This window comes from Muscardinus avellanarius (assembly GCF_963383645.1).
Source record: "Muscardinus avellanarius genome assembly, chromosome: 1".
Taxonomy (NCBI): domain Eukaryota; kingdom Metazoa; phylum Chordata; class Mammalia; order Rodentia; family Gliridae; genus Muscardinus; species Muscardinus avellanarius.
In genome coordinates, this window is record NC_137786.1 from 110,310,798 (window position 1) to 110,328,851 (window position 18,054).

At 41.3% G+C, this 18,054-nt stretch overlaps 1 protein-coding gene across 4 annotated transcripts in view; it reads left to right on the plus strand.

Annotated features, from left to right (window-relative positions):
- NSD1 (nuclear receptor binding SET domain protein 1) overlaps positions 1 to 18,054 on the plus strand; it is a gene marked incomplete at both ends in the record, with an annotated part of 147,582 nt that overhangs the window by 25,067 nt on the left and 104,461 nt on the right. For all 4 annotated transcript variants that reach the window (XM_080697722.1, XM_080697723.1, XM_080697724.1 and 1 more), the window contains one exon: positions 16,260 to 16,395. In XM_080697722.1, the coding sequence (XP_080553848.1) occupies positions 16,260 to 16,395 (136 nt within the window). The remainder of the gene's footprint in view (positions 1 to 16,259; positions 16,396 to 18,054) is intronic.

Below are 18,054 nucleotides of genomic sequence, written 5' to 3' on the forward strand. Positions count from 1 at the left end.
CTCCCAGACCTATTTTATATTTTATTTTTTGGAAACAGGGTCTCACAGTTGCTGAGAGCCTCACTAAGTAGCTGAGGCTGGCTTCGCGATCCTCCTGTCTCAGCCTCCCAAGTGCGGGGATTACAAGCATGCGCCACCATGCCCGACTTTTTATACTTTATTTGGAAACAGGGTCTCACTACATAGCTGAGAGCCTCACTAAGTAGCTGAGGGTGGCTTCGAACCTTGTGATCCTCCTGTCTCAGCCTCCCAAGCGCTGGGATTACAAGCGTGCGCCACCATGCCTGGCTCCTGGCCAATCTTCTGGTCTCTCCATTTTTCTGCAAATGACATATTTTGTTCTTTAATGCTGAGTAGAATTCCATTGTGTGTATCTTACAATTTTGTAATTTATCCATTTGTGGGTGGACATGTAGTTCAGTTCTAGGGTATTCTACCTCTGATCTACACCTCCAGCCCTATTTTTTTTTTTTTAATTCTTTATTTTGAAACAGGGTCTCACTAAATTACAGAGGGCCTCACTAAGTAGCTGAGGCTGTCTGTGAACCGTGATCCTCTGGTCTTAGCCTCCTGAATGCTCGGATTGCAAGTGTGCGTCACCATGCCCGGCTCCTCCAGCCCTATTTATTTTATTTTATTTTAATTTTATTTATTTATTTATTTTGGTGGTACTGGGGTTCCTGGAAGTCCTTCTACCTCCAGGCTACACTCCCAGACCTATTTTATTTTATTTTTTTTTTGGTGGTACTGGGGTTCCTGGAAGCCCTTCTACCTCCGGGCTACACTCCCAGACCTATTTTTACATTTTTATTTGGAAACAGGGTCTCCTAAGCCAACGCGTGCGGCTGGCTTCGAACCTGCGTGATCCTCCTGTCTCTGCCTCCCAAGCACGGGGATTACAAGTGTGCGCCACCACGCCCGGCATTTTATTTTTATTTTAAAACAGGGTTTTGCTAAGTTTTGAGGGTCTTGCTGAGTTGTTGAGCCTGTCCTCATTTTAATTAAAGGAGAAGGGAGAAGATTGATCAAAAGGTACTAAGTTATAGTCAGCTATGAGCATGAATTTCTGGTGTGCTATTGTTCAGTTGGGTTAGTATAGTTAAGAATATGTACTACAGATATTTTGTGTGGTATTGGGGATGAAACCCAGGGGCATTCTACCTCTTCAGCTACACCCCCAGCTGTATTTTTTATTTATTTACTTATTTTTCAGTTCTGGGAATGAAACCCAGGGGCATTCTACCTCCGAGCGATACCTCCAGCACTATTTTTTATTCTTTATTTTGAAGCAGGGTCTCACTGAGTTGCAAAGGTCCTCACTAAGTAGTTAAGGCTGGCTTCGAACCTGTGCAGTTCTCCTGTCTCAGCCTCCCAAATGCCTGGATTACAAGCGTGTACCACCATGCCTGGCTTATTCTTTATTTTGAAACAGAGCCTCAGTTACAGAATCACTAAATAGCTGAAGGTGTCTGCAGGATCCTCCTGCCCCAGCCTCTCAAATACTGGGATTGCAAGTGTACACCATCACCATAGTTTGTACTACACATTTCTTTTATTTATTTATTGTGGAATTGGGGATGGAACCCAGAGACATTGTATCTCTGAATGACACCCCAGCCCTATTTATTTATTTATTTATTTATTTATTTATTTATTTATTTACTTACTTACTTTGTGGTAATGGGGATGGAACCCAAGCTCTATTTTTTATTCTTTAGTTTGAAACAGGTCTCATTGAGTCCTTGAACCATTATCCTCCTGTCTCAGCCTCCCAAATGCTGGTATTACAAGCATACTCTACCATGCCCAGTCCCCCCAAACCTCACTAAGTTGCTGAGGGCCTCACTAAGCAGCTGAGGCTGGCTATGAACCTGAGATTCTCCTGTCTCAGATCTTAAGTACTGGGATTAGATTATCTTGTGCTACACATTTCAAAAGTTTGCTGAAAGCTTGGTGTGGTGACACAAGTTTTTAATCCCAGTACTAGGGAGGCTGAGACAGGAGAATCTCAGGTTCAGAGACAGCCTCAGCTACTTACTGCAACTCATTGTGACTCTGTTCAAAATAAAAAGTAAAATAAAAAGTAAATAAAAAGTAAAAAATGGGCTGGAGGTATAGCTTGGAGGTAAGATGCCCCTGAGTTCCATCCCCAGTACTACCAAAAGAAAAGTTTGAAAGTATTTTGAAAGTTTTTTCCATAAAGAAATGATTAATGGCTGGGCGTGGTGGCACTTGCTTATAATCTAAGTGCTGGGGAGGCTGAGACAGAAGGATCACAGGTTGGCAGCTAGCATCAGCTACTTGGTGAAGTCCTCTGCAACTTAGTGAGACCCTGTTTAAAAATAATTAAGTCAGGCATTGTGGCGCACGCTTGTAATCCCAGTACTTGGGAGGCTGAAACAGGAGGATGACGGTTTTCAGACAGCCTTAGCTATTTAGTGAGGCCTTCTCCAGTGTAGTAAGATCTTGTTTCAAAATAATAAAAAATTTGACTTGGGGTATAGCTGAGAGGTAAAATGCCTCTGGTTCCATTTCCAGTACCCTCTCCCCCAAAAAAACCTAAAAATAGGGCTGGGAGCATAGCTTGGAGGTTGAATGCCCCTGGGTTCTCTCTATGCTGCAAAAACAACAACAACAACAAAATGATTAATAAGGAAATAAATATATTTAACCCAATTTAATACTACACAATGTATTGATATATCTGAACATCATTTTTTCCCATTAATAGATATGAATTTATGTATCATTCAAGAATACATTTAAACTGAGCATTGTGGTGCAGGTTTGACATTCCAGTACTTGGGAGATCCGTTTTCAAAATAAAGAATAAAAAATAGGGCTGGGCCAGGTGTAGTGATGCATGCTTATAATCCCAGCCTTCGGGAGGATGAGAAAGGATTGTGATTCATGGACAGCCTCAGCTACTTAGCCAGGCCCTCTGCAACTTACTGATACCCTGTCTCAAAAGAATAAAAAATAGGGCAGGGGGTGTAGCTCGGAGGTGGAAAGTCTCTGGGGTTCCATCCCCATACCTGTAAAAAAAACAAAGTTGAGGCCAGCCGCAAACCTGTAATCCTCTACTTGTGATCATCCTGTCTCAGCCTCCCAAGTACTGGGATTACAAACTTGTGCCATCCCACCCAGCCTTAATTTTATTTTGAAACAGAGTCTCACTAAGTTAATGAGGGTCTCACTAAGTTGCATAAGCTGGTCTAGAACTTGAGCCTCTTGTTTCAGTCTCCATGTGATTGATTATAGGAGTGTGCCATCATGTCTGGCTTATATATTTGCTCATTTTGGTATTCTGGAATGAACCCAGGGGCATACTACCTCTGAAGTATGCCTTCAGTCTCTTATTTAATTTTATTTTTTTTTACTTTATTTTATTTTTGACATTCTGGGGATTGAACCCAGGGGCATTCTACCTCTGAGCTACACCCCTAGCCCTATTTTTTATTTTTAACTTTGAAACAAGGTCTCACTAAGTTGCATAGGTGGCTGAGACTGGCTTTGAACCTGCAATCATCTTGGCTCAGCCACCTGGTACTGTTATTTACAAGGCCATGCCACTCTGCCTGGCTTATTTTAGTTTTTACTTTGAAACAGTTTATGTTAAGGTGATCTAGCCTCAGATGTTTAATCCTCATATCTCAGTCTTTAAAGTACTTTGTTTATAGGTGCCTAGCTGAGTTTTTATATCTTGATCTTGTATATTGCAATCTTTTTTTTTTTTTTAAACAGTACCAGGGATTGAACCTAGGCGTGTATACTGATTTATATCCCCCACCATTTTATTTATTTGAGACAGGATCTTGCTAGATTGCCAAGTCTGACCTTGAACTTCAGAGCTTTCTGTTTTAACCTCCAGAATAGGTAGGATTATAGGTGTGTGTCACTGTAGCTGGCTGAATGAATGAATTTTTTTATACTGGGGATTGAACCCTTTGGTATTGTACCTCTGAGTTACACCCCTATTCCTTTTTATTTTTTATTTTTTTTTTGTGTGAAAGGGATTGATTGAACCCAGGGGATTTTTTTTCTCTGAGCTATACTCTGAGCCCTGTTTTTTTTTTGGAACTGGGGATGGAACCTAGGGGCATTTGACCTCTGAATGACACCTTCAGCCCTGTTTTTTATTCTTTATTGTGAAACAGGGTCTCATTGAGTTGCAACGGGCCCAAGTAGCTGAGGTTGTCATCAAACCACAATCCCCTGTCTCAGTCTCTCAAATGCTGGGATAAGAAGTGTGTACCATCACACCTGGCTTCTGTTTTTTTTTTTTTTTTTTTTTGCTTTTCTTCTTTTTTTTTATTTCTCCTTTCTTTTCCTTTCCTTTGCTTTCCTCTCTATTGAGAATTGAACTGAGAGACATTCTACCTCCAAGATAGACCCTCAGACTGGTTCCCAGACTGGTTTTATTTATTTATTTCTCTTTTTTGGGGGCATTAGTGATGGAGCTCAGAGGCATTCTATATCTAAGCTATATTATCAGTTCTATTTTATTTCTCATTTGGAAGTAGGGTTGCTGAGAACCTTGCTAAGTTACTGAGGCTAGCTTTGAACCTCTGATCTGCCTATCTCAACCTCTAAAGTACTGGGATTACAAGTACCTGTGCTACCAAGCCAGGCTAGTCTTTATAACCTGGTCTCTGAGCATGGTGGCCCACACTTGTAATCCCAGCATTTGGGAGGCTGAGACAGAGGAAGATCGTGGTTTGAGGATAGCTTCATCTACTTAGTGAGACCCTTTGCAACTCAGTGAGACCCTGTTTCAAAATAAAGTCGGGCATGGTGGTGCATGCTTGTAATCCCAGCATTCGGGAGGCTGAGACCGGAGGACCGTGGTTCGTGAACAGCCTCAGCCACTTAGACCCTCTGCAACTCAGTGAGACCCGGTTTCAAAATAAAGAATAAAAAATAAGGCAGGGGGTGTAGCTTGGAGGTTGAATGTCCCTGAGTTCCATCCCCAGACCCTCAAAGGGGAAAAAAAAAAAGGCAGGGGATGTAGTTCAGAGGTTGAATGCTCAGAGTGTAGCTTGGAGGTAGACTGCCCCTGGAGTCCATCCTAAGTACTGCAACATCAAAAAAACAAAACAGGGTCTCACTAAGTGTTCTGGGGGAGGGGGGCTTCACTATGTCACCTGGCATCCTCCTGTCGCAGTGTCCCAAGTACTGTGATTATGAACTTGCATCGCCACATGTGGCTCTTTTTATTTTTTCAATTTTAATTTTTTTAGTATTGGAGATTGAACCCAAAGGCGTTCTCCCCCATGCTACACCCCCAGCCTGATTTTGTTTTATTTTATTTTTTGTGGGTTTGGAACCTAGAGCCATTCGACTTCTGAGCTATACCCCCTGCCCTATTTTTTATTCCTTATTTTGAAACGGTCTCACTAAATTGCGGAGAGCCTCACTAAGTAGCTGAGGCTGTCTGCGAACCGAAATCCTCAGGTCTTAGCTTCCTGAATGCTGGGATTACAAGTGTGTGCCACCAGGCCCAGCTCTGATTTTTTATGTATGTATGTATGTATGTATATATGTATGTATGTATGTATGTTTGTTTTGCAGGTCTGGGGATGGACAACTCGGGGGCTTTCGACCTCTGAGCTATACCCCCTGCCCTATTTTTGAATTCTTTATTTTGAAACTGGATCTCAATGAGTTGCAGAGGGCCTCACTAAGTAGCTGAGGCTGTCCGTGAACTGCGATCCTCCAGGTCTCAGCCTCCCGAATGTTGGGATTACAAGCATGCGCCAACACGTCTGGCTGATTTTATTTCTTAATTGGAAACTAGTGCCAAAAAAAAAAAAAGAGAAAGGTCTGGGTGTGTGGCTGAGTGGTAGAATATCTCTGTGTTCAACCCCAGTACAATAACAAAGAATGTTAGATTCTTTTGCATATTTATCATTAAGATTAGAATTTTTTAGCTGGGCATGGTGGTGCACACTTGTAATCCCTGCACTTGGGAGGATGAGACAGGATCGCACAGGTTTGAAGCCAGCCTCAGCTTCTTAGTGAGGCTCTCAGCTACTTAGTGAGACCCTGTTTCTAAATAAATTATAAAATAGGTTTGGGGGTGTAGCCCGGAGGTAAAAAGTCCCTGGGTTCCAGCAAATACTGAGACTAGATTGATGAATCTAGTGAAGACCCTTTTTCAGAATAAAAATCAGGAATGTGAGCCGGGCGTGGTGGCGCACGCTTGTAATCCCCGCGCTTGGGAGGCGGAGACAGGAGGATTGTGCTCCGAGCCAGCCTTGCTGGTTTAAGAGACCCTGTTTCCAGATAAAAAGTAAAAAAAAAAAAAAAATAGATCTGGGAGTGTAGGCTGTGGGAGTATATCCAGGAGGTAGAAGGGCTTCCAGGAACCCCAGTATCACCAAAAAAAAAAAAAAAAAAAATCAGGAATGTGAGTTTGTCTTAGAGGTAGGTAGATGCCCCTGGGTTTAATCCCCAGTGCCATGAAAAATTAAAAAAATAAAAATTTTCAAGCAAAAATCAGCAACCACGTGAGATCCTGTTACAAAATAAAAAACAAGCCAAATATGATGGCACGTTTTTAATCCCAGCATTTGGGATGCTGGACAGTAGGATCAAGTTCGCGGAGAGCCTCAGCTACTTAGTGAGTCGCTTTGCAATTCAGTGAGACCCTGTTTCAAAATAAAGAATAATAAAACTAGGGCTAGGGGTATAGCTCAGAGGTAGAATATCCCTGGGTTCCATTCCCAGTATCGTAAAAATGAATGAATGAATCAATAATACCCATTTTCTAATGGGTGTAACAGCCAGGCGTTGGTGGCCCACGCTTGTAATCCCAGCATTCGGGAGGGAGGCTGAGATAGGAGAATCGGGGTTCTAGGATAGTCTCAGCTATTTAGTGAGGCCCTCTGCAACTCTGTGAGACCCTGTTTCAAAATAAAGAATAAGAAATAGGGCTGGGGGTGTAGCTCGTGGTAGAATGCCCCTGGGTTCCATCCCTAGTAACACACACACACACACACACACACACACACACACACACACACACACACACGGGTATAGCTCAGATGGTAGTAATATTCCAACCAAAGACCAATATCATCTACCTTCAGAGCATTTATTCTCTGCTATGCTCTCTTGTGGTTTTTTTTTTTTTCCCCCTTTTTAGGTTTGAACATGCTACACCTATAGCCCTTTTATTTATATTTTGTTTTACTAGGGATTAAACCCAGGCACATTTTACATTTTGAGTTTTACTCTCAGTTCTATCTTACCTTATTTTTTTGTAGTATTGCAGAACCCAGGAGCATTCTAACCTGAACTATACACTCCCAGCCCTATTTTTTTTTTTTTTTTTTTAATTTGCGGTACTGGGGATGGAACCCAGGAGAGTTCTACCTTTGAGCTACACCCCCAGCTCGCTTGCTCGCTCTTGCTCTGTCTCTCTGTCTGTCTGTCTGTCTCTCTCTCTTTCTCTCTCTCTTCTTTATTTTGAAACTCTCTGAGTAGCAAAGGACCTCAGCTAAGGAGCTGATGCTTTCCACTATCCTCCTGTTTCAGCCTCCCATATGCTGGATTACAAGCATGTATTACCATGCCTGGCCTATATTTTATTCTTTATTTTGAGCCAAGGCCTCACTAAGTAGCTGAGGCTGGCTGTGAACCTGCCATCCTCCTGTCTCAGTCTCCCAAGTACTGGGATAATAAGCAAAACACTTTTGCTTATTTTGGTTTTTATTTTGAAACAGGTATTTGCTAAGTTGCTGATGGTGACCTTACAACCTGTGTTCCTCTAGTTTCAGATTCCCAAGTACTTGAATTATAGGTACATGAGAACATGCCTAGCAGGTTAGATGGGTGTAGTGGTGCATAATCCCAGTATTTGGGAGGCTGAGCCAGGATTGGAGGTTCAGGGGCACCCTCAGCAATTTAAACTCAGTTTTCAAAATTAAAAAAAGGGGTGGGCCAAGCTTCATGGTACACACTTGTAATCTCAGTACTTGGGAGGCCGAAACAGGAGGATCACAGGTTTTTAGCCAGCCTCAGCTACTTAGGCCCTCCACAACTTAGACCCTGTTTCAAAATAATGAATAAAGCCAGGCATGGTGGAACATGCTTGTAATCCCAGCCTTCAGGAGGCTGAGATTCATAGTCAACTCAGCTACTTAGGTTCTCTGCAACTTAGTGAGACCCTGTTTCAAAATAAAGATTAAAAAAATAGAGCTGGGTGTGTAGCTTGGATGTAGAATACTCTTGGGTTCAATCCCCAGCACCACAAAAAAAAAAAAAAAAAAAAAAGGAAAGAAAGAAAGAAAGAAAAGAATGAAAGATAGGACTGGGAAAGTAGCTCAGAGGTAGAATGACCCTGGGTTCAATTTCCAGTACTGCCCAAAAAAGGCGGGGGATCAGGGTGTAGGTTTTAAGTAGAAAGCCTAAGTATAATCATCAGTACAAAAAATAAAGGACAACCAAGAAAGAGAAATTTGAGGTGAAATATAAATAACCACTTTATATTTCCTTGTGCTGGGGATTGAATCCAAGGGCATTGTCCTTGAATTGCATGTCCGGCCCTGTTTATCTTTTTATCTTTTGACACTGAGTTTGTAAGTTGCTGAGAGCCTCACTTAGTTGCTGAGCCTGGCCTCCAATCTTTGATCCTCTGTCTCTACTTCCCAAGTACTGTAATTATACCCATTGAACTCAGATATTTTGTGTCTGTTTTGAAATGATAAGGGACATCTTTTTTTTTTTTTTTTTTTTTTGGTGGTGGTACTGAGGATGGAACCCAGAGGTTTTCTACCTCCAGGATACACTCCCAGACCTATTTTATATTTTATTTGGAAACAGGGTCTCACTAAGTAGCTGATGCTGGCTTTGAATCTGCGTGATCCTCCTGTTTCAGCCTCCCAAGTGTGGGGATTACAAGCGTGCACCACCATTCCCGGCTGATTAGAGACAACTTAATGTTAAGTTGTAGTAAAAAAGTTTTGTTAGAGTTGGGCATGGTGGCAAATGCTTGTAATCCCAGCCTTCGGCAGTCTGAGACAGGAGGAACTTAATTCACAGACAGCTTCAGCTACGTAGTGAGGCCCTTTGCCAACTCAGTGAGACCCTGTTTCAAAAGAAAGAATAAAAAATATGCCTGGGGTATTAGCCTATAAAAAATAAGCCTATAGCTTAGAGGTAGAATGCCCCTGGGATCTGTCCCCAGCAAAACACAGACACACTCACAGACAAACACACACTACACTTCACACACACACACACACACACACACACACACACACACACACACACAAAGTTACCACTTGCTGTGTTGAGGTTCTTAAGACTGTTGTGATTGTTGTGTTTTCCTTTCACTCAAATAAACTCTGTTGTAATTTCAACCACTTATCAACTAGTTATTTTATGCATTTACTTTCATCCTTGATTTGCTCATCCAGGAATATTCATGGAGGTTTTTTTTTTTTTTTTTTTTTTTTTTTTCGTACCAGGGATGAAACCTAATGACATTCTACCTCCGAGCTACATCCCCAGCCCTATTTTTTATTCTTTATTTTGAAACCAGGTTTCACTGATTTGTAAAGAGCCCCACTAAGCAGTAACTGAGGCTGTCTGCAAAGTGCTATCCTCTAGTCTCATCCTCCCAAATGCTGGGATTAGAAGCATGCACCACCACACAGGGCTTCAAGGAGCTTTTACAAAATGAGCTAAGATAGATAAGGTGTCAAACACTTGTAATCCTAGTACTTGAGAGGCTGAGACAGGCAGATCACAGGAACCTCAGGAACTTGGTGAGATTTTCAGCAATTTAAGTAGCTGTTTTAGAACAAAAAATAAGCCCAGGTGGTGATGCGTGCATGCCTGCAATAGAGGATCACAGGTTTGAAGCCAACCTCAACAACTTAGTATGACTCTCAGCAATTTAGTGTACATGATGATATAAGCATAAATGAGACAGACTTACTGGGTACCTAGTAGGTTTTCAGAGGTTGAGAAAATTTTATTGGCAAGAAGATTGCAGAATGAAAGTGATTTGTGCTAGAATTATTTTGATACTGTTTTTTTAAGATAGAGAAAATGCCTGTGTTCAGTATTAGGGAATGCCCCACATTTAGAGCCCATGGAAGATCCTAAACAACTGTTTGAATTATTTGCATTTAATGCAACATAAATGGACAACTGCACACAATAGTTTTGTGTACCTAGGCCCAGAGAGTATAGCTCTCTCTAGCCTTTAACCTTTCAGAATTTCAGTTTACTTTCCCTTGTCACCAAGCATGTTTTTTTTAATTTTGTGGAAGAGGGAAATGTGGATTTATAAGGCAGAAGCCAAGGCCTCAACCAGCGGGTATGCCTTAGCATGGCTGCATCTGTTCTAACTCTGAGGGTGCTGCTTAACCATGATACCTTGGGGGAAAATGCCTGTAGGTTCCATCACCAGTACCACCAAAAAAGAATAAAAAGAAGAGAGAAAGAAAAAACCAGGTGTGGTAGCACTACTTATAATCCCAGTTACTTGGGAGGCTGAGATAGGAGGATTACAGGTTCACCACCAGCCTCAGTTACTTAGTGATGCCCTCTGCAATTTACTGAGAGCCTGTTTCCAAAAAAAAAGGGAGGGGGCTGGGGATGTAGCTCCCTCCCCCATACCACAAAGAAAAAAGTAAAGAATCAAGAGAGTGGCAGGGTTTGGTGGCGCAGGCTTGTAATCCAATGAGACCCTATTTCGAAATAAAGAATAAAAAAAAAAAATAGAGCATGGGGTGTGGCTTGGAGGTAGGATGCCCCTGGGTACCATCCCCAGTACTGGAAAAAAAACAAAAGGAATGGTGGCACAGATGTGTAATCTTGGTACTTGGGAGGCTGAGACCAGAGGATCACAGGTTCAAGGCTAGTCTCAGCAATTTAAGAAGACCCCCCAGCAACTTAGTAAAACCCTATTTCAGAATAAAGATAAAATAAGGCTGGGGTATGGCTCATAGAATGCTTCTGCTGTTCAATCTCTGCTATCAAAAACAAAAAGCCGGGCGTGGTGGTGCATGCTTGTAATACCTGAGCTTGATTGGCTGAGATAGGAGGATCATGCAGGTTTGAAGCCAGCCTTGCTGGCTTAAGAGACCCTGTTTCCAAATTAAAAAAAAAAAAAAAAAAAAAAAAATGTCTGGGAGTATAGCCTGAAGGTAGAAGGGTTTCCAGGAACCCCAGTACCACCAAAAACAAAACAACAAAAAAACCAAACAAAAAAATAAAACCACAGAAAAACAACAAAACAAAAAACAATGCAGGTGAATATATGTACGTGTTTATTTCTGTAGGTCTTCTTTATTCTTCCTTTGGGTTATTTTTTTAGGTTGAAATCCTAGAAGTGTATTACTACAAAGGAACATTAACTTGATTAGTTCACAGTGGTGTTTGTTTCCAAGAGCTTTCCCTTTCCTCCTATGTAAAAACAATATGGAAGCTGGGTGTTGGTGCCACATGCTTATAATTCCAGCATCTGGGAGGCTGAGACAGGAGGATTATGTTGCAGACCGCCTTAGCTACTACTTAGTGAGGCCCTTTCCAACTCATTGAGACTCTGTTTCAAAATAAAGAATAATAAATAGGGCTAGAGATGTAGCTTGGAGGTAAAATGCCCCTGGCTTCCATCCCCAGTGCTGCAAAAAAGGAAAAAAAAAAAGAATATGGATAGTTATTTTTTGATAATTGGATAGTGAACACAGGGGCATTTTACCTCCAAACTGTACTCATTTTTTTTGGGGGGGGGCTGACATGGGAGATGTAATTCAGGGGCATTCTACCTTGGAGCTACCTTGCCCTACCCCATATGCCCTCAGATGTATTTCATTCTTTTATTTTGAAACATAGTCTCAACTAAATTGTGGAGGGCTTCACTAAGTTGCTGAAGCTGGCTAGGAACCTGGCATTCTTCCTCAGCCTCCCAAGTAATGGGATTACAAATGTGTGCCACCGAGTTCTGCTTAGGTAAGTGATTCTGACTACTATCTTTTTTGATACTGTGGATTGAATCTAGAGGCATCCTACTTCTCAGCTAGACCCACAACCCTGTTTTATTTTTTTACGTTGAAACAGAGTTACTGAGGGTCTCAGTTGTTGAACCTGAGCCTTTGAAGTACTGGCATTACAGGTATGCGCTACCATGTCGTGTGTGTGTGTGTGTGTGTGTGTGTGTGTGTGTGTGTGTTACTAGGGATTGAAACTAGTAGCATTCTACCTCTGAGCTATGCCTTCAACTCTATCTGAGGCCATCCTCAGCTACTTAGGTAGGCCTTCTGCAGCTTAGTAAAACCGTAATTTAAAGAATAAAAAATAGGGATGTAGCCGGGCGTGGTGGCGCACGCTTGTAATCCCCGCACTTGGGAGGCGGAGACAGGAGGATCGCGCAGGTTCGAAGCCAGCCGCGTGCGCTGGCTTAGGAGACCCTGTTTCCAAATAAAAAAAATGTAAAAATAGGTCTGGGAGTGTAGCCCGGAGGTAGAAGGGCTTCCAGGAACCCCAGTACCACCAAAAAAAAAAAAAATAAATAAATAATAAATAAATAAAAAAATAGGGGTGGACTGTATAGCTCGGAAGTAGAATGCCCCTGGGTTTCATCCCCAGAGTTGCAAAATAATAAATTTGGAAACAGGATTTTGCAGTGTTGCTAAGAGTCTCATGTAGTTTTTAAACTTGGCTTGGAACCTCTGATCCTCCTGTTTTAGCTTCCCAATAAAGCTGTTACAGAGTTTTGCTACCATGCCCAGCTTTGAATTTAAAGTTTCAAACTTCAAAAGCTTTGAAGTTGTATTCCTTTTTGAACAGATAATATTAAAAAATGATCCTTTAAGATGCAATTTCCATCTAATTTTCTAATAGCTTTCTATATATGAAGAACTGGTCATAGTATTTTCAGTGATGTATATGTATTTTTTTGTGTGGTACTTTGGATTGTACCCAGGGACATCCTATCTCTGAACTATACCCTCAAACCTCTTTATTTATTGGTTGATTGATTTATTTTTGCAATGCTGGGGATGGAACCCAGGGGTATTCTACCTCTGAGCCACTCTCCTAGCCTTATTTTTTTGTTCTTTATTTTGAAACAGTCTCACTGAGTTGAAAAGGGCCTCCTTAAGTAGCTGAGGCTGTCCTTGAACTGTGATCCTCCTGTCTCAGCCTCCCAAATGCTGGGATTACAAAAGTGCACCACAATGCCCGGTTTATTTTATTTTATTTTTGCAGTACTAGGGATGGAACCCAGGGTCATTTGACTTCCGAGCTACACTCCCCACCCAATATTTTACTTTTCAGTTTTTATTTATTTTTATTTTTATTTTGAGGGGTCTGGGGATGGAACCCAGGGGCATTTGACCTTTGAGCTACATCCCTTGCCCTATTTTTTGGGGGAGGGGTGGTACTGGGGGTGGAACCCAGGGGCTTTCTACCTCCGGGCTATACTCCTAGACCTTTTTTTTTATGCTTTATTTGGAAAGGGTCTCTCTAAGTAGCTGAGAGCCTCACTAAGTAGCTGAGGCTGGTTTTGAACTTGTGCAATCCTCCTGTCTCAGCCTCCCAAGCACTGGGATTACAAATGTGTGCCACCATGCCCAGCTCCCCTGTCCTATTTTTTATTATTTATTTTGAAACAGCGTCTCACTAAGTTGCAGAGGGCCTCAGTTAGTAGCTGAGGCTGCCCATCAACCGCAATCCTCCTGTCTCAGCCTCCCAAACGCTGGGATTACAAGTATGCATCACCACGCCTGGCTTATTTTTTATTTTATTTTTTTTCACTAAGTGAAACGGTCTCACTGAGTTTCAAAGGGCCTCTCACTAAGTAGCTGAGGCTGTCCAGAAACCGCTATCCTCTTGTCTGAGCCTCCCTAGTACTGGGATTATAAGCATGTGCCTACATGCGGACTCCATGAAATGTAACTTCTGTCCAAAATCAGAGTATAAGCATTGAATGGTAGCCTGCATATCATTAGATTCAGCCCAGTCCTTTTATATAATTAAGTTAGGTCATTAATCATCACTTATTTGAATTCTTTCCATGAATTCATGCAGCATATTCTTTATTGAGCACTTAATTTGTGCCAGGTGGATACTGTTTTATACATTAAGTGGAAGATGAAGTCTGATGGATGATGTCCATTTTAAGACCTGGCACTTAGAGGAAATAATAATATTTATATATCCTTTATGAGGAGGTTACTCTTAGTCTGAGTATCCTAGATACTTCTTTAGACCACCCAGAAACACCTCAGCATACTTGTGGTTAGCTCTTTTGTGGTATACCAAATAGGAAGCTCACCCCCAATGAACACAAAATTGAGCTTGGGTTAATGACATATTCATGGAATCCCAGCTACTTGCAAGGCTGAAGCAAGTAGGATCATTAATTTGAAGCTAGCCTGGACAATTCAGGGAGACTCTTTCAAAATAAATATAATAAGGCCTCCAGTTATATCTTAGTGGTAGAGTGCTTACCTAGCATTTGCAAAGCTTTGGTGTCAATACTCAGTACTATATAATACTATAAAACTGTCTTCAGGCATTTGATTTGTACTCTGTGAGTTATTAGGGGCATGAACATCCCCCCAATCCTCCTGGAACTGAGGATTGAACCCAGAGGCATTCTGTAGTAGAGCCATACCCCCAACCCTTTTATTCTTAATCTGGCGGCAGTGTTTCGCTAGGTTGATGAGATTCTCACTCTATGCTGAGGCTGTCCTTGAACCTGCAATCCTCCTGTCTTAGCCTCCAAAATACTGGGATTACTGGAGTGCACTACCACATCTGGTTCTGAAGATGGATTTAGATCTGGAATGGAATCAGAGCAATTAGGCATATTATTTTTTGGGAAAATGCTTTCGATATATTCGGTAATATAAGGAGTTTCATTCTTATTGTATTCTATATGAATGGTATTGGAGTTGTATGGTATAGTATTCAGAATTTTTTTGTGTGTGTGTGGGTCTGAGGATGAGACCCAGGGGCATTCGACCTCGAAGCTACAATCTCTGCCCTATTTTTTTTTTTTTTTAAAGATTTGAAGAAGTTTATTAAAAAGATAGAAATACAGAAAATAGAAATACAGCCCCATGCCAAAATGGTATGGGGGGGGCGACTCAAAATGAATACAGCCCCTCTGCCCTATTTTTTATTCTTTATTTTGAAACTGGGTCTCACTGAGTTGCAGAGGGTCTCACTAAGTAGCTGAGGCTGTCCACAAACTGCGATCCTCCGGTGTCAGCCTCCCGAATGCTGGGATTATAAGCGTGCGCCACCACGCCCGGACAGAATATCTTTTCTTGCATATCCTGGGAAAAGTCCAGGTTAGTGGCACTGACAAAACTATAAACCCTAATCTATATATTGTTGTTAGGATTATTTCATTAGAGACATTATTGTGAATTAGCTAATAGTAATATCTGTGCTTGAGAAGGATGTAGAATATCATCTATAGAATTAACTACAATTTCTGGACACAATTTTTCCTTTCTTTTTTTTTATTTCTTTTTTATTTTTTTATTTTTTTGGTGGTACTGGGGTTCCTGGAAGCCCTTCTACCTCGGGGCTACACTCCCAGACCTATTTTTACATTTTCATTTTGGAAACAGGGTCTCCTAAGCCAGCGCGCGGCTGGCTTCGAACCTGCGCGATCCTCCTGTCTCCGCCTCCCAAGCGCGGGGATTACAAGCGTGCGCCACCACGCCCGGCACAATTTTTCCTTTCTTCTGATGTTCTGATCCATGGACTAGAGCAAAAATATCATTTTCTTTGGATTATTTTATTATTTCAGTTTTGTTCTTTAAATCAAAACAGCCTAAGCCAGGAATGGTGGTGCACGCTTGTAATCCCTGTGCTTGGGAGGCTGAGACAGGAGGATCACACAGGTTCAAAGTCAGCCTCAGCTACTTGGTGAGGCTCTCAGCAACTTACTGAGACCCTGTTTCCAAATAAAATATAAAATAGGTCTGGGAGTATAGCCCGGAGGTAGAAAGCCTCTGGGTTCCACCCCCAATACCACACACACAAAAACAATCAAAACAGCCTGATTTTGTTTTTAGACTGTAATTATGTAAAATGAATATGAATTGAAAATTACTATTGTAAAGGTATATGTTGTGAGCAGTTAAGGAAACACAATTTAGTTGTACTTATTTTGAAATTCAGTTGGGGTGTTTTTATCCTGAATTATTTAAGTATTGCCTTTTGTGAAGGCTAATAGGAAGATGATTATTCTTATTGATATTCCATGTTTTTTCTTTCTAAAGTGTCAACCCAAGAAAAAGTCTACACCATTGAAGTATGAAGTTGGAGATCTTATTTGGGCAAAATTCAAGAGACGCCCATGGTGGCCCTGCAGGATTTGTTCTGATCCATTGATTAATACACACTCAAAAATGAAAGGTAACTACTTGCAGATGATTATACATGATAAAATACTGCATGAAATTTTAAACTTGGCACTTGCCTTTAGTATAACCCAGTTTTCATTTTCTTTAGCAGTAATGCATTTAGTCTTTTGAGACCAAAAAAATATTAAGAGTATTCACTTACATTCACATTGTGCAGAATCATTTTCAGTGTGTTTATACTTAAGTTTTCAAATCTCTATCAAGTTTGATTGTTTATTTTTTAATTATTTATTTATTTATTTATTTTGGTGATACTGGGGGTGGAACCCATGAGATCTTCCTGTCTCAGCCTCCCAAACACAGGGATTGACCATTATTACTGGATCCAGGTTTTTTTTTTTTTTTTTTTTTTCTGGTGTGTGGTACTGGGGATGGAACCCAGGGGCCTTCTACCTCCAGGGTACACTCCCATATTTATTTATTTATTTATTTATTTATTTATTTATTTATTTATTTATTTATTTATTTATTTATTTATTTTGTCAGGTCTGGGAATGGAACCCAGGGGCATTCTCCTCAGAGCTACACCCCCTGCTGTATTTTTATTCTTTATTTTGAAACAGAGTCTCACTAAGTTGTGGAGGTCCTCATTAAGTAGCTGAGGCTGTCCGCAAACCTCGATCCTCCTGTCTCAGCCTCCCAAATGCTGGGATTACAAGCATGTGCCACCATACCCGGCCTTATTCTTTATTTTTGAAACAGGGTCTCACTAAGTTGCAAAGGACCTCCCTATGTAGCTAAGGCTGGCCATGAACTGCAATCCTCCTGTCTCAGCCTCCCAAATGCTAGGATTACAAGCGTGTTTCACCATGCCCAGCTCTTGTATTGTAGTTTCTGAATAGGCCATGTTTTAATGAGATTCAATAAATAACTCTTCTTCATTCTGATCTGCCACATTCTTCTCTCTTCAACAGGGTAATTAGGTGTTATTAATGTATCTTTCTACAGTTTATGTAAATTCATATATATTATCTCATCTCCTTTCCTTTTTTTTTCTGTTTTTTCTTGGTTGCAATACTAGGGATTTAACCCAGGGGAATTGTACCTCCTAGCTACATCCCCAGCCCTATTTTTTATTTTATTATTATTATTATTTTGTGGTACTGGGGATGGAACCCAGAGGCATTCTATCTCCAAGCTACAACCCCAGCCTTATTTTTTTTTTTTTTTATTCTTTATTTTGAAACAGGGTCTCAATCAGTTGTAGAGGGTCTCATTAAGTAGCTGAGGCTGTTCGCGAACAGCCTCCCAAATGCTGGTATTACTAGACTGTGGTACCATGCCCGGATTATTATTATTATTATTATTATTATTATTATTATTAATTTGCAGCCTTGGGGATGGAACCCAGAGCCCCCCATTCTACCTTCCAGGTACACTCCCAGTCCTGAACTTGCGATCATTGTCTTAGTCTTTCAAGTACTGGGATTAGAAGCCTGCCCACTCCTGGCCTTTTTTTTTTTTTTTTTTTTTTTTGGTGGTACTGGGGGTGGAACCTAGGGCCTTTCTAACTCTGGGCTATCTCTCAGACCTCTTCACTAAGTTGCTGAGGCTGGCTTTAAACCTGTGCAATCTTCCCATCCCAGCCTTCCAAGCACGGGGATTACAACCATGCGGGGTGGGGGGGTGGAGGGGATCACAACCATGGGCC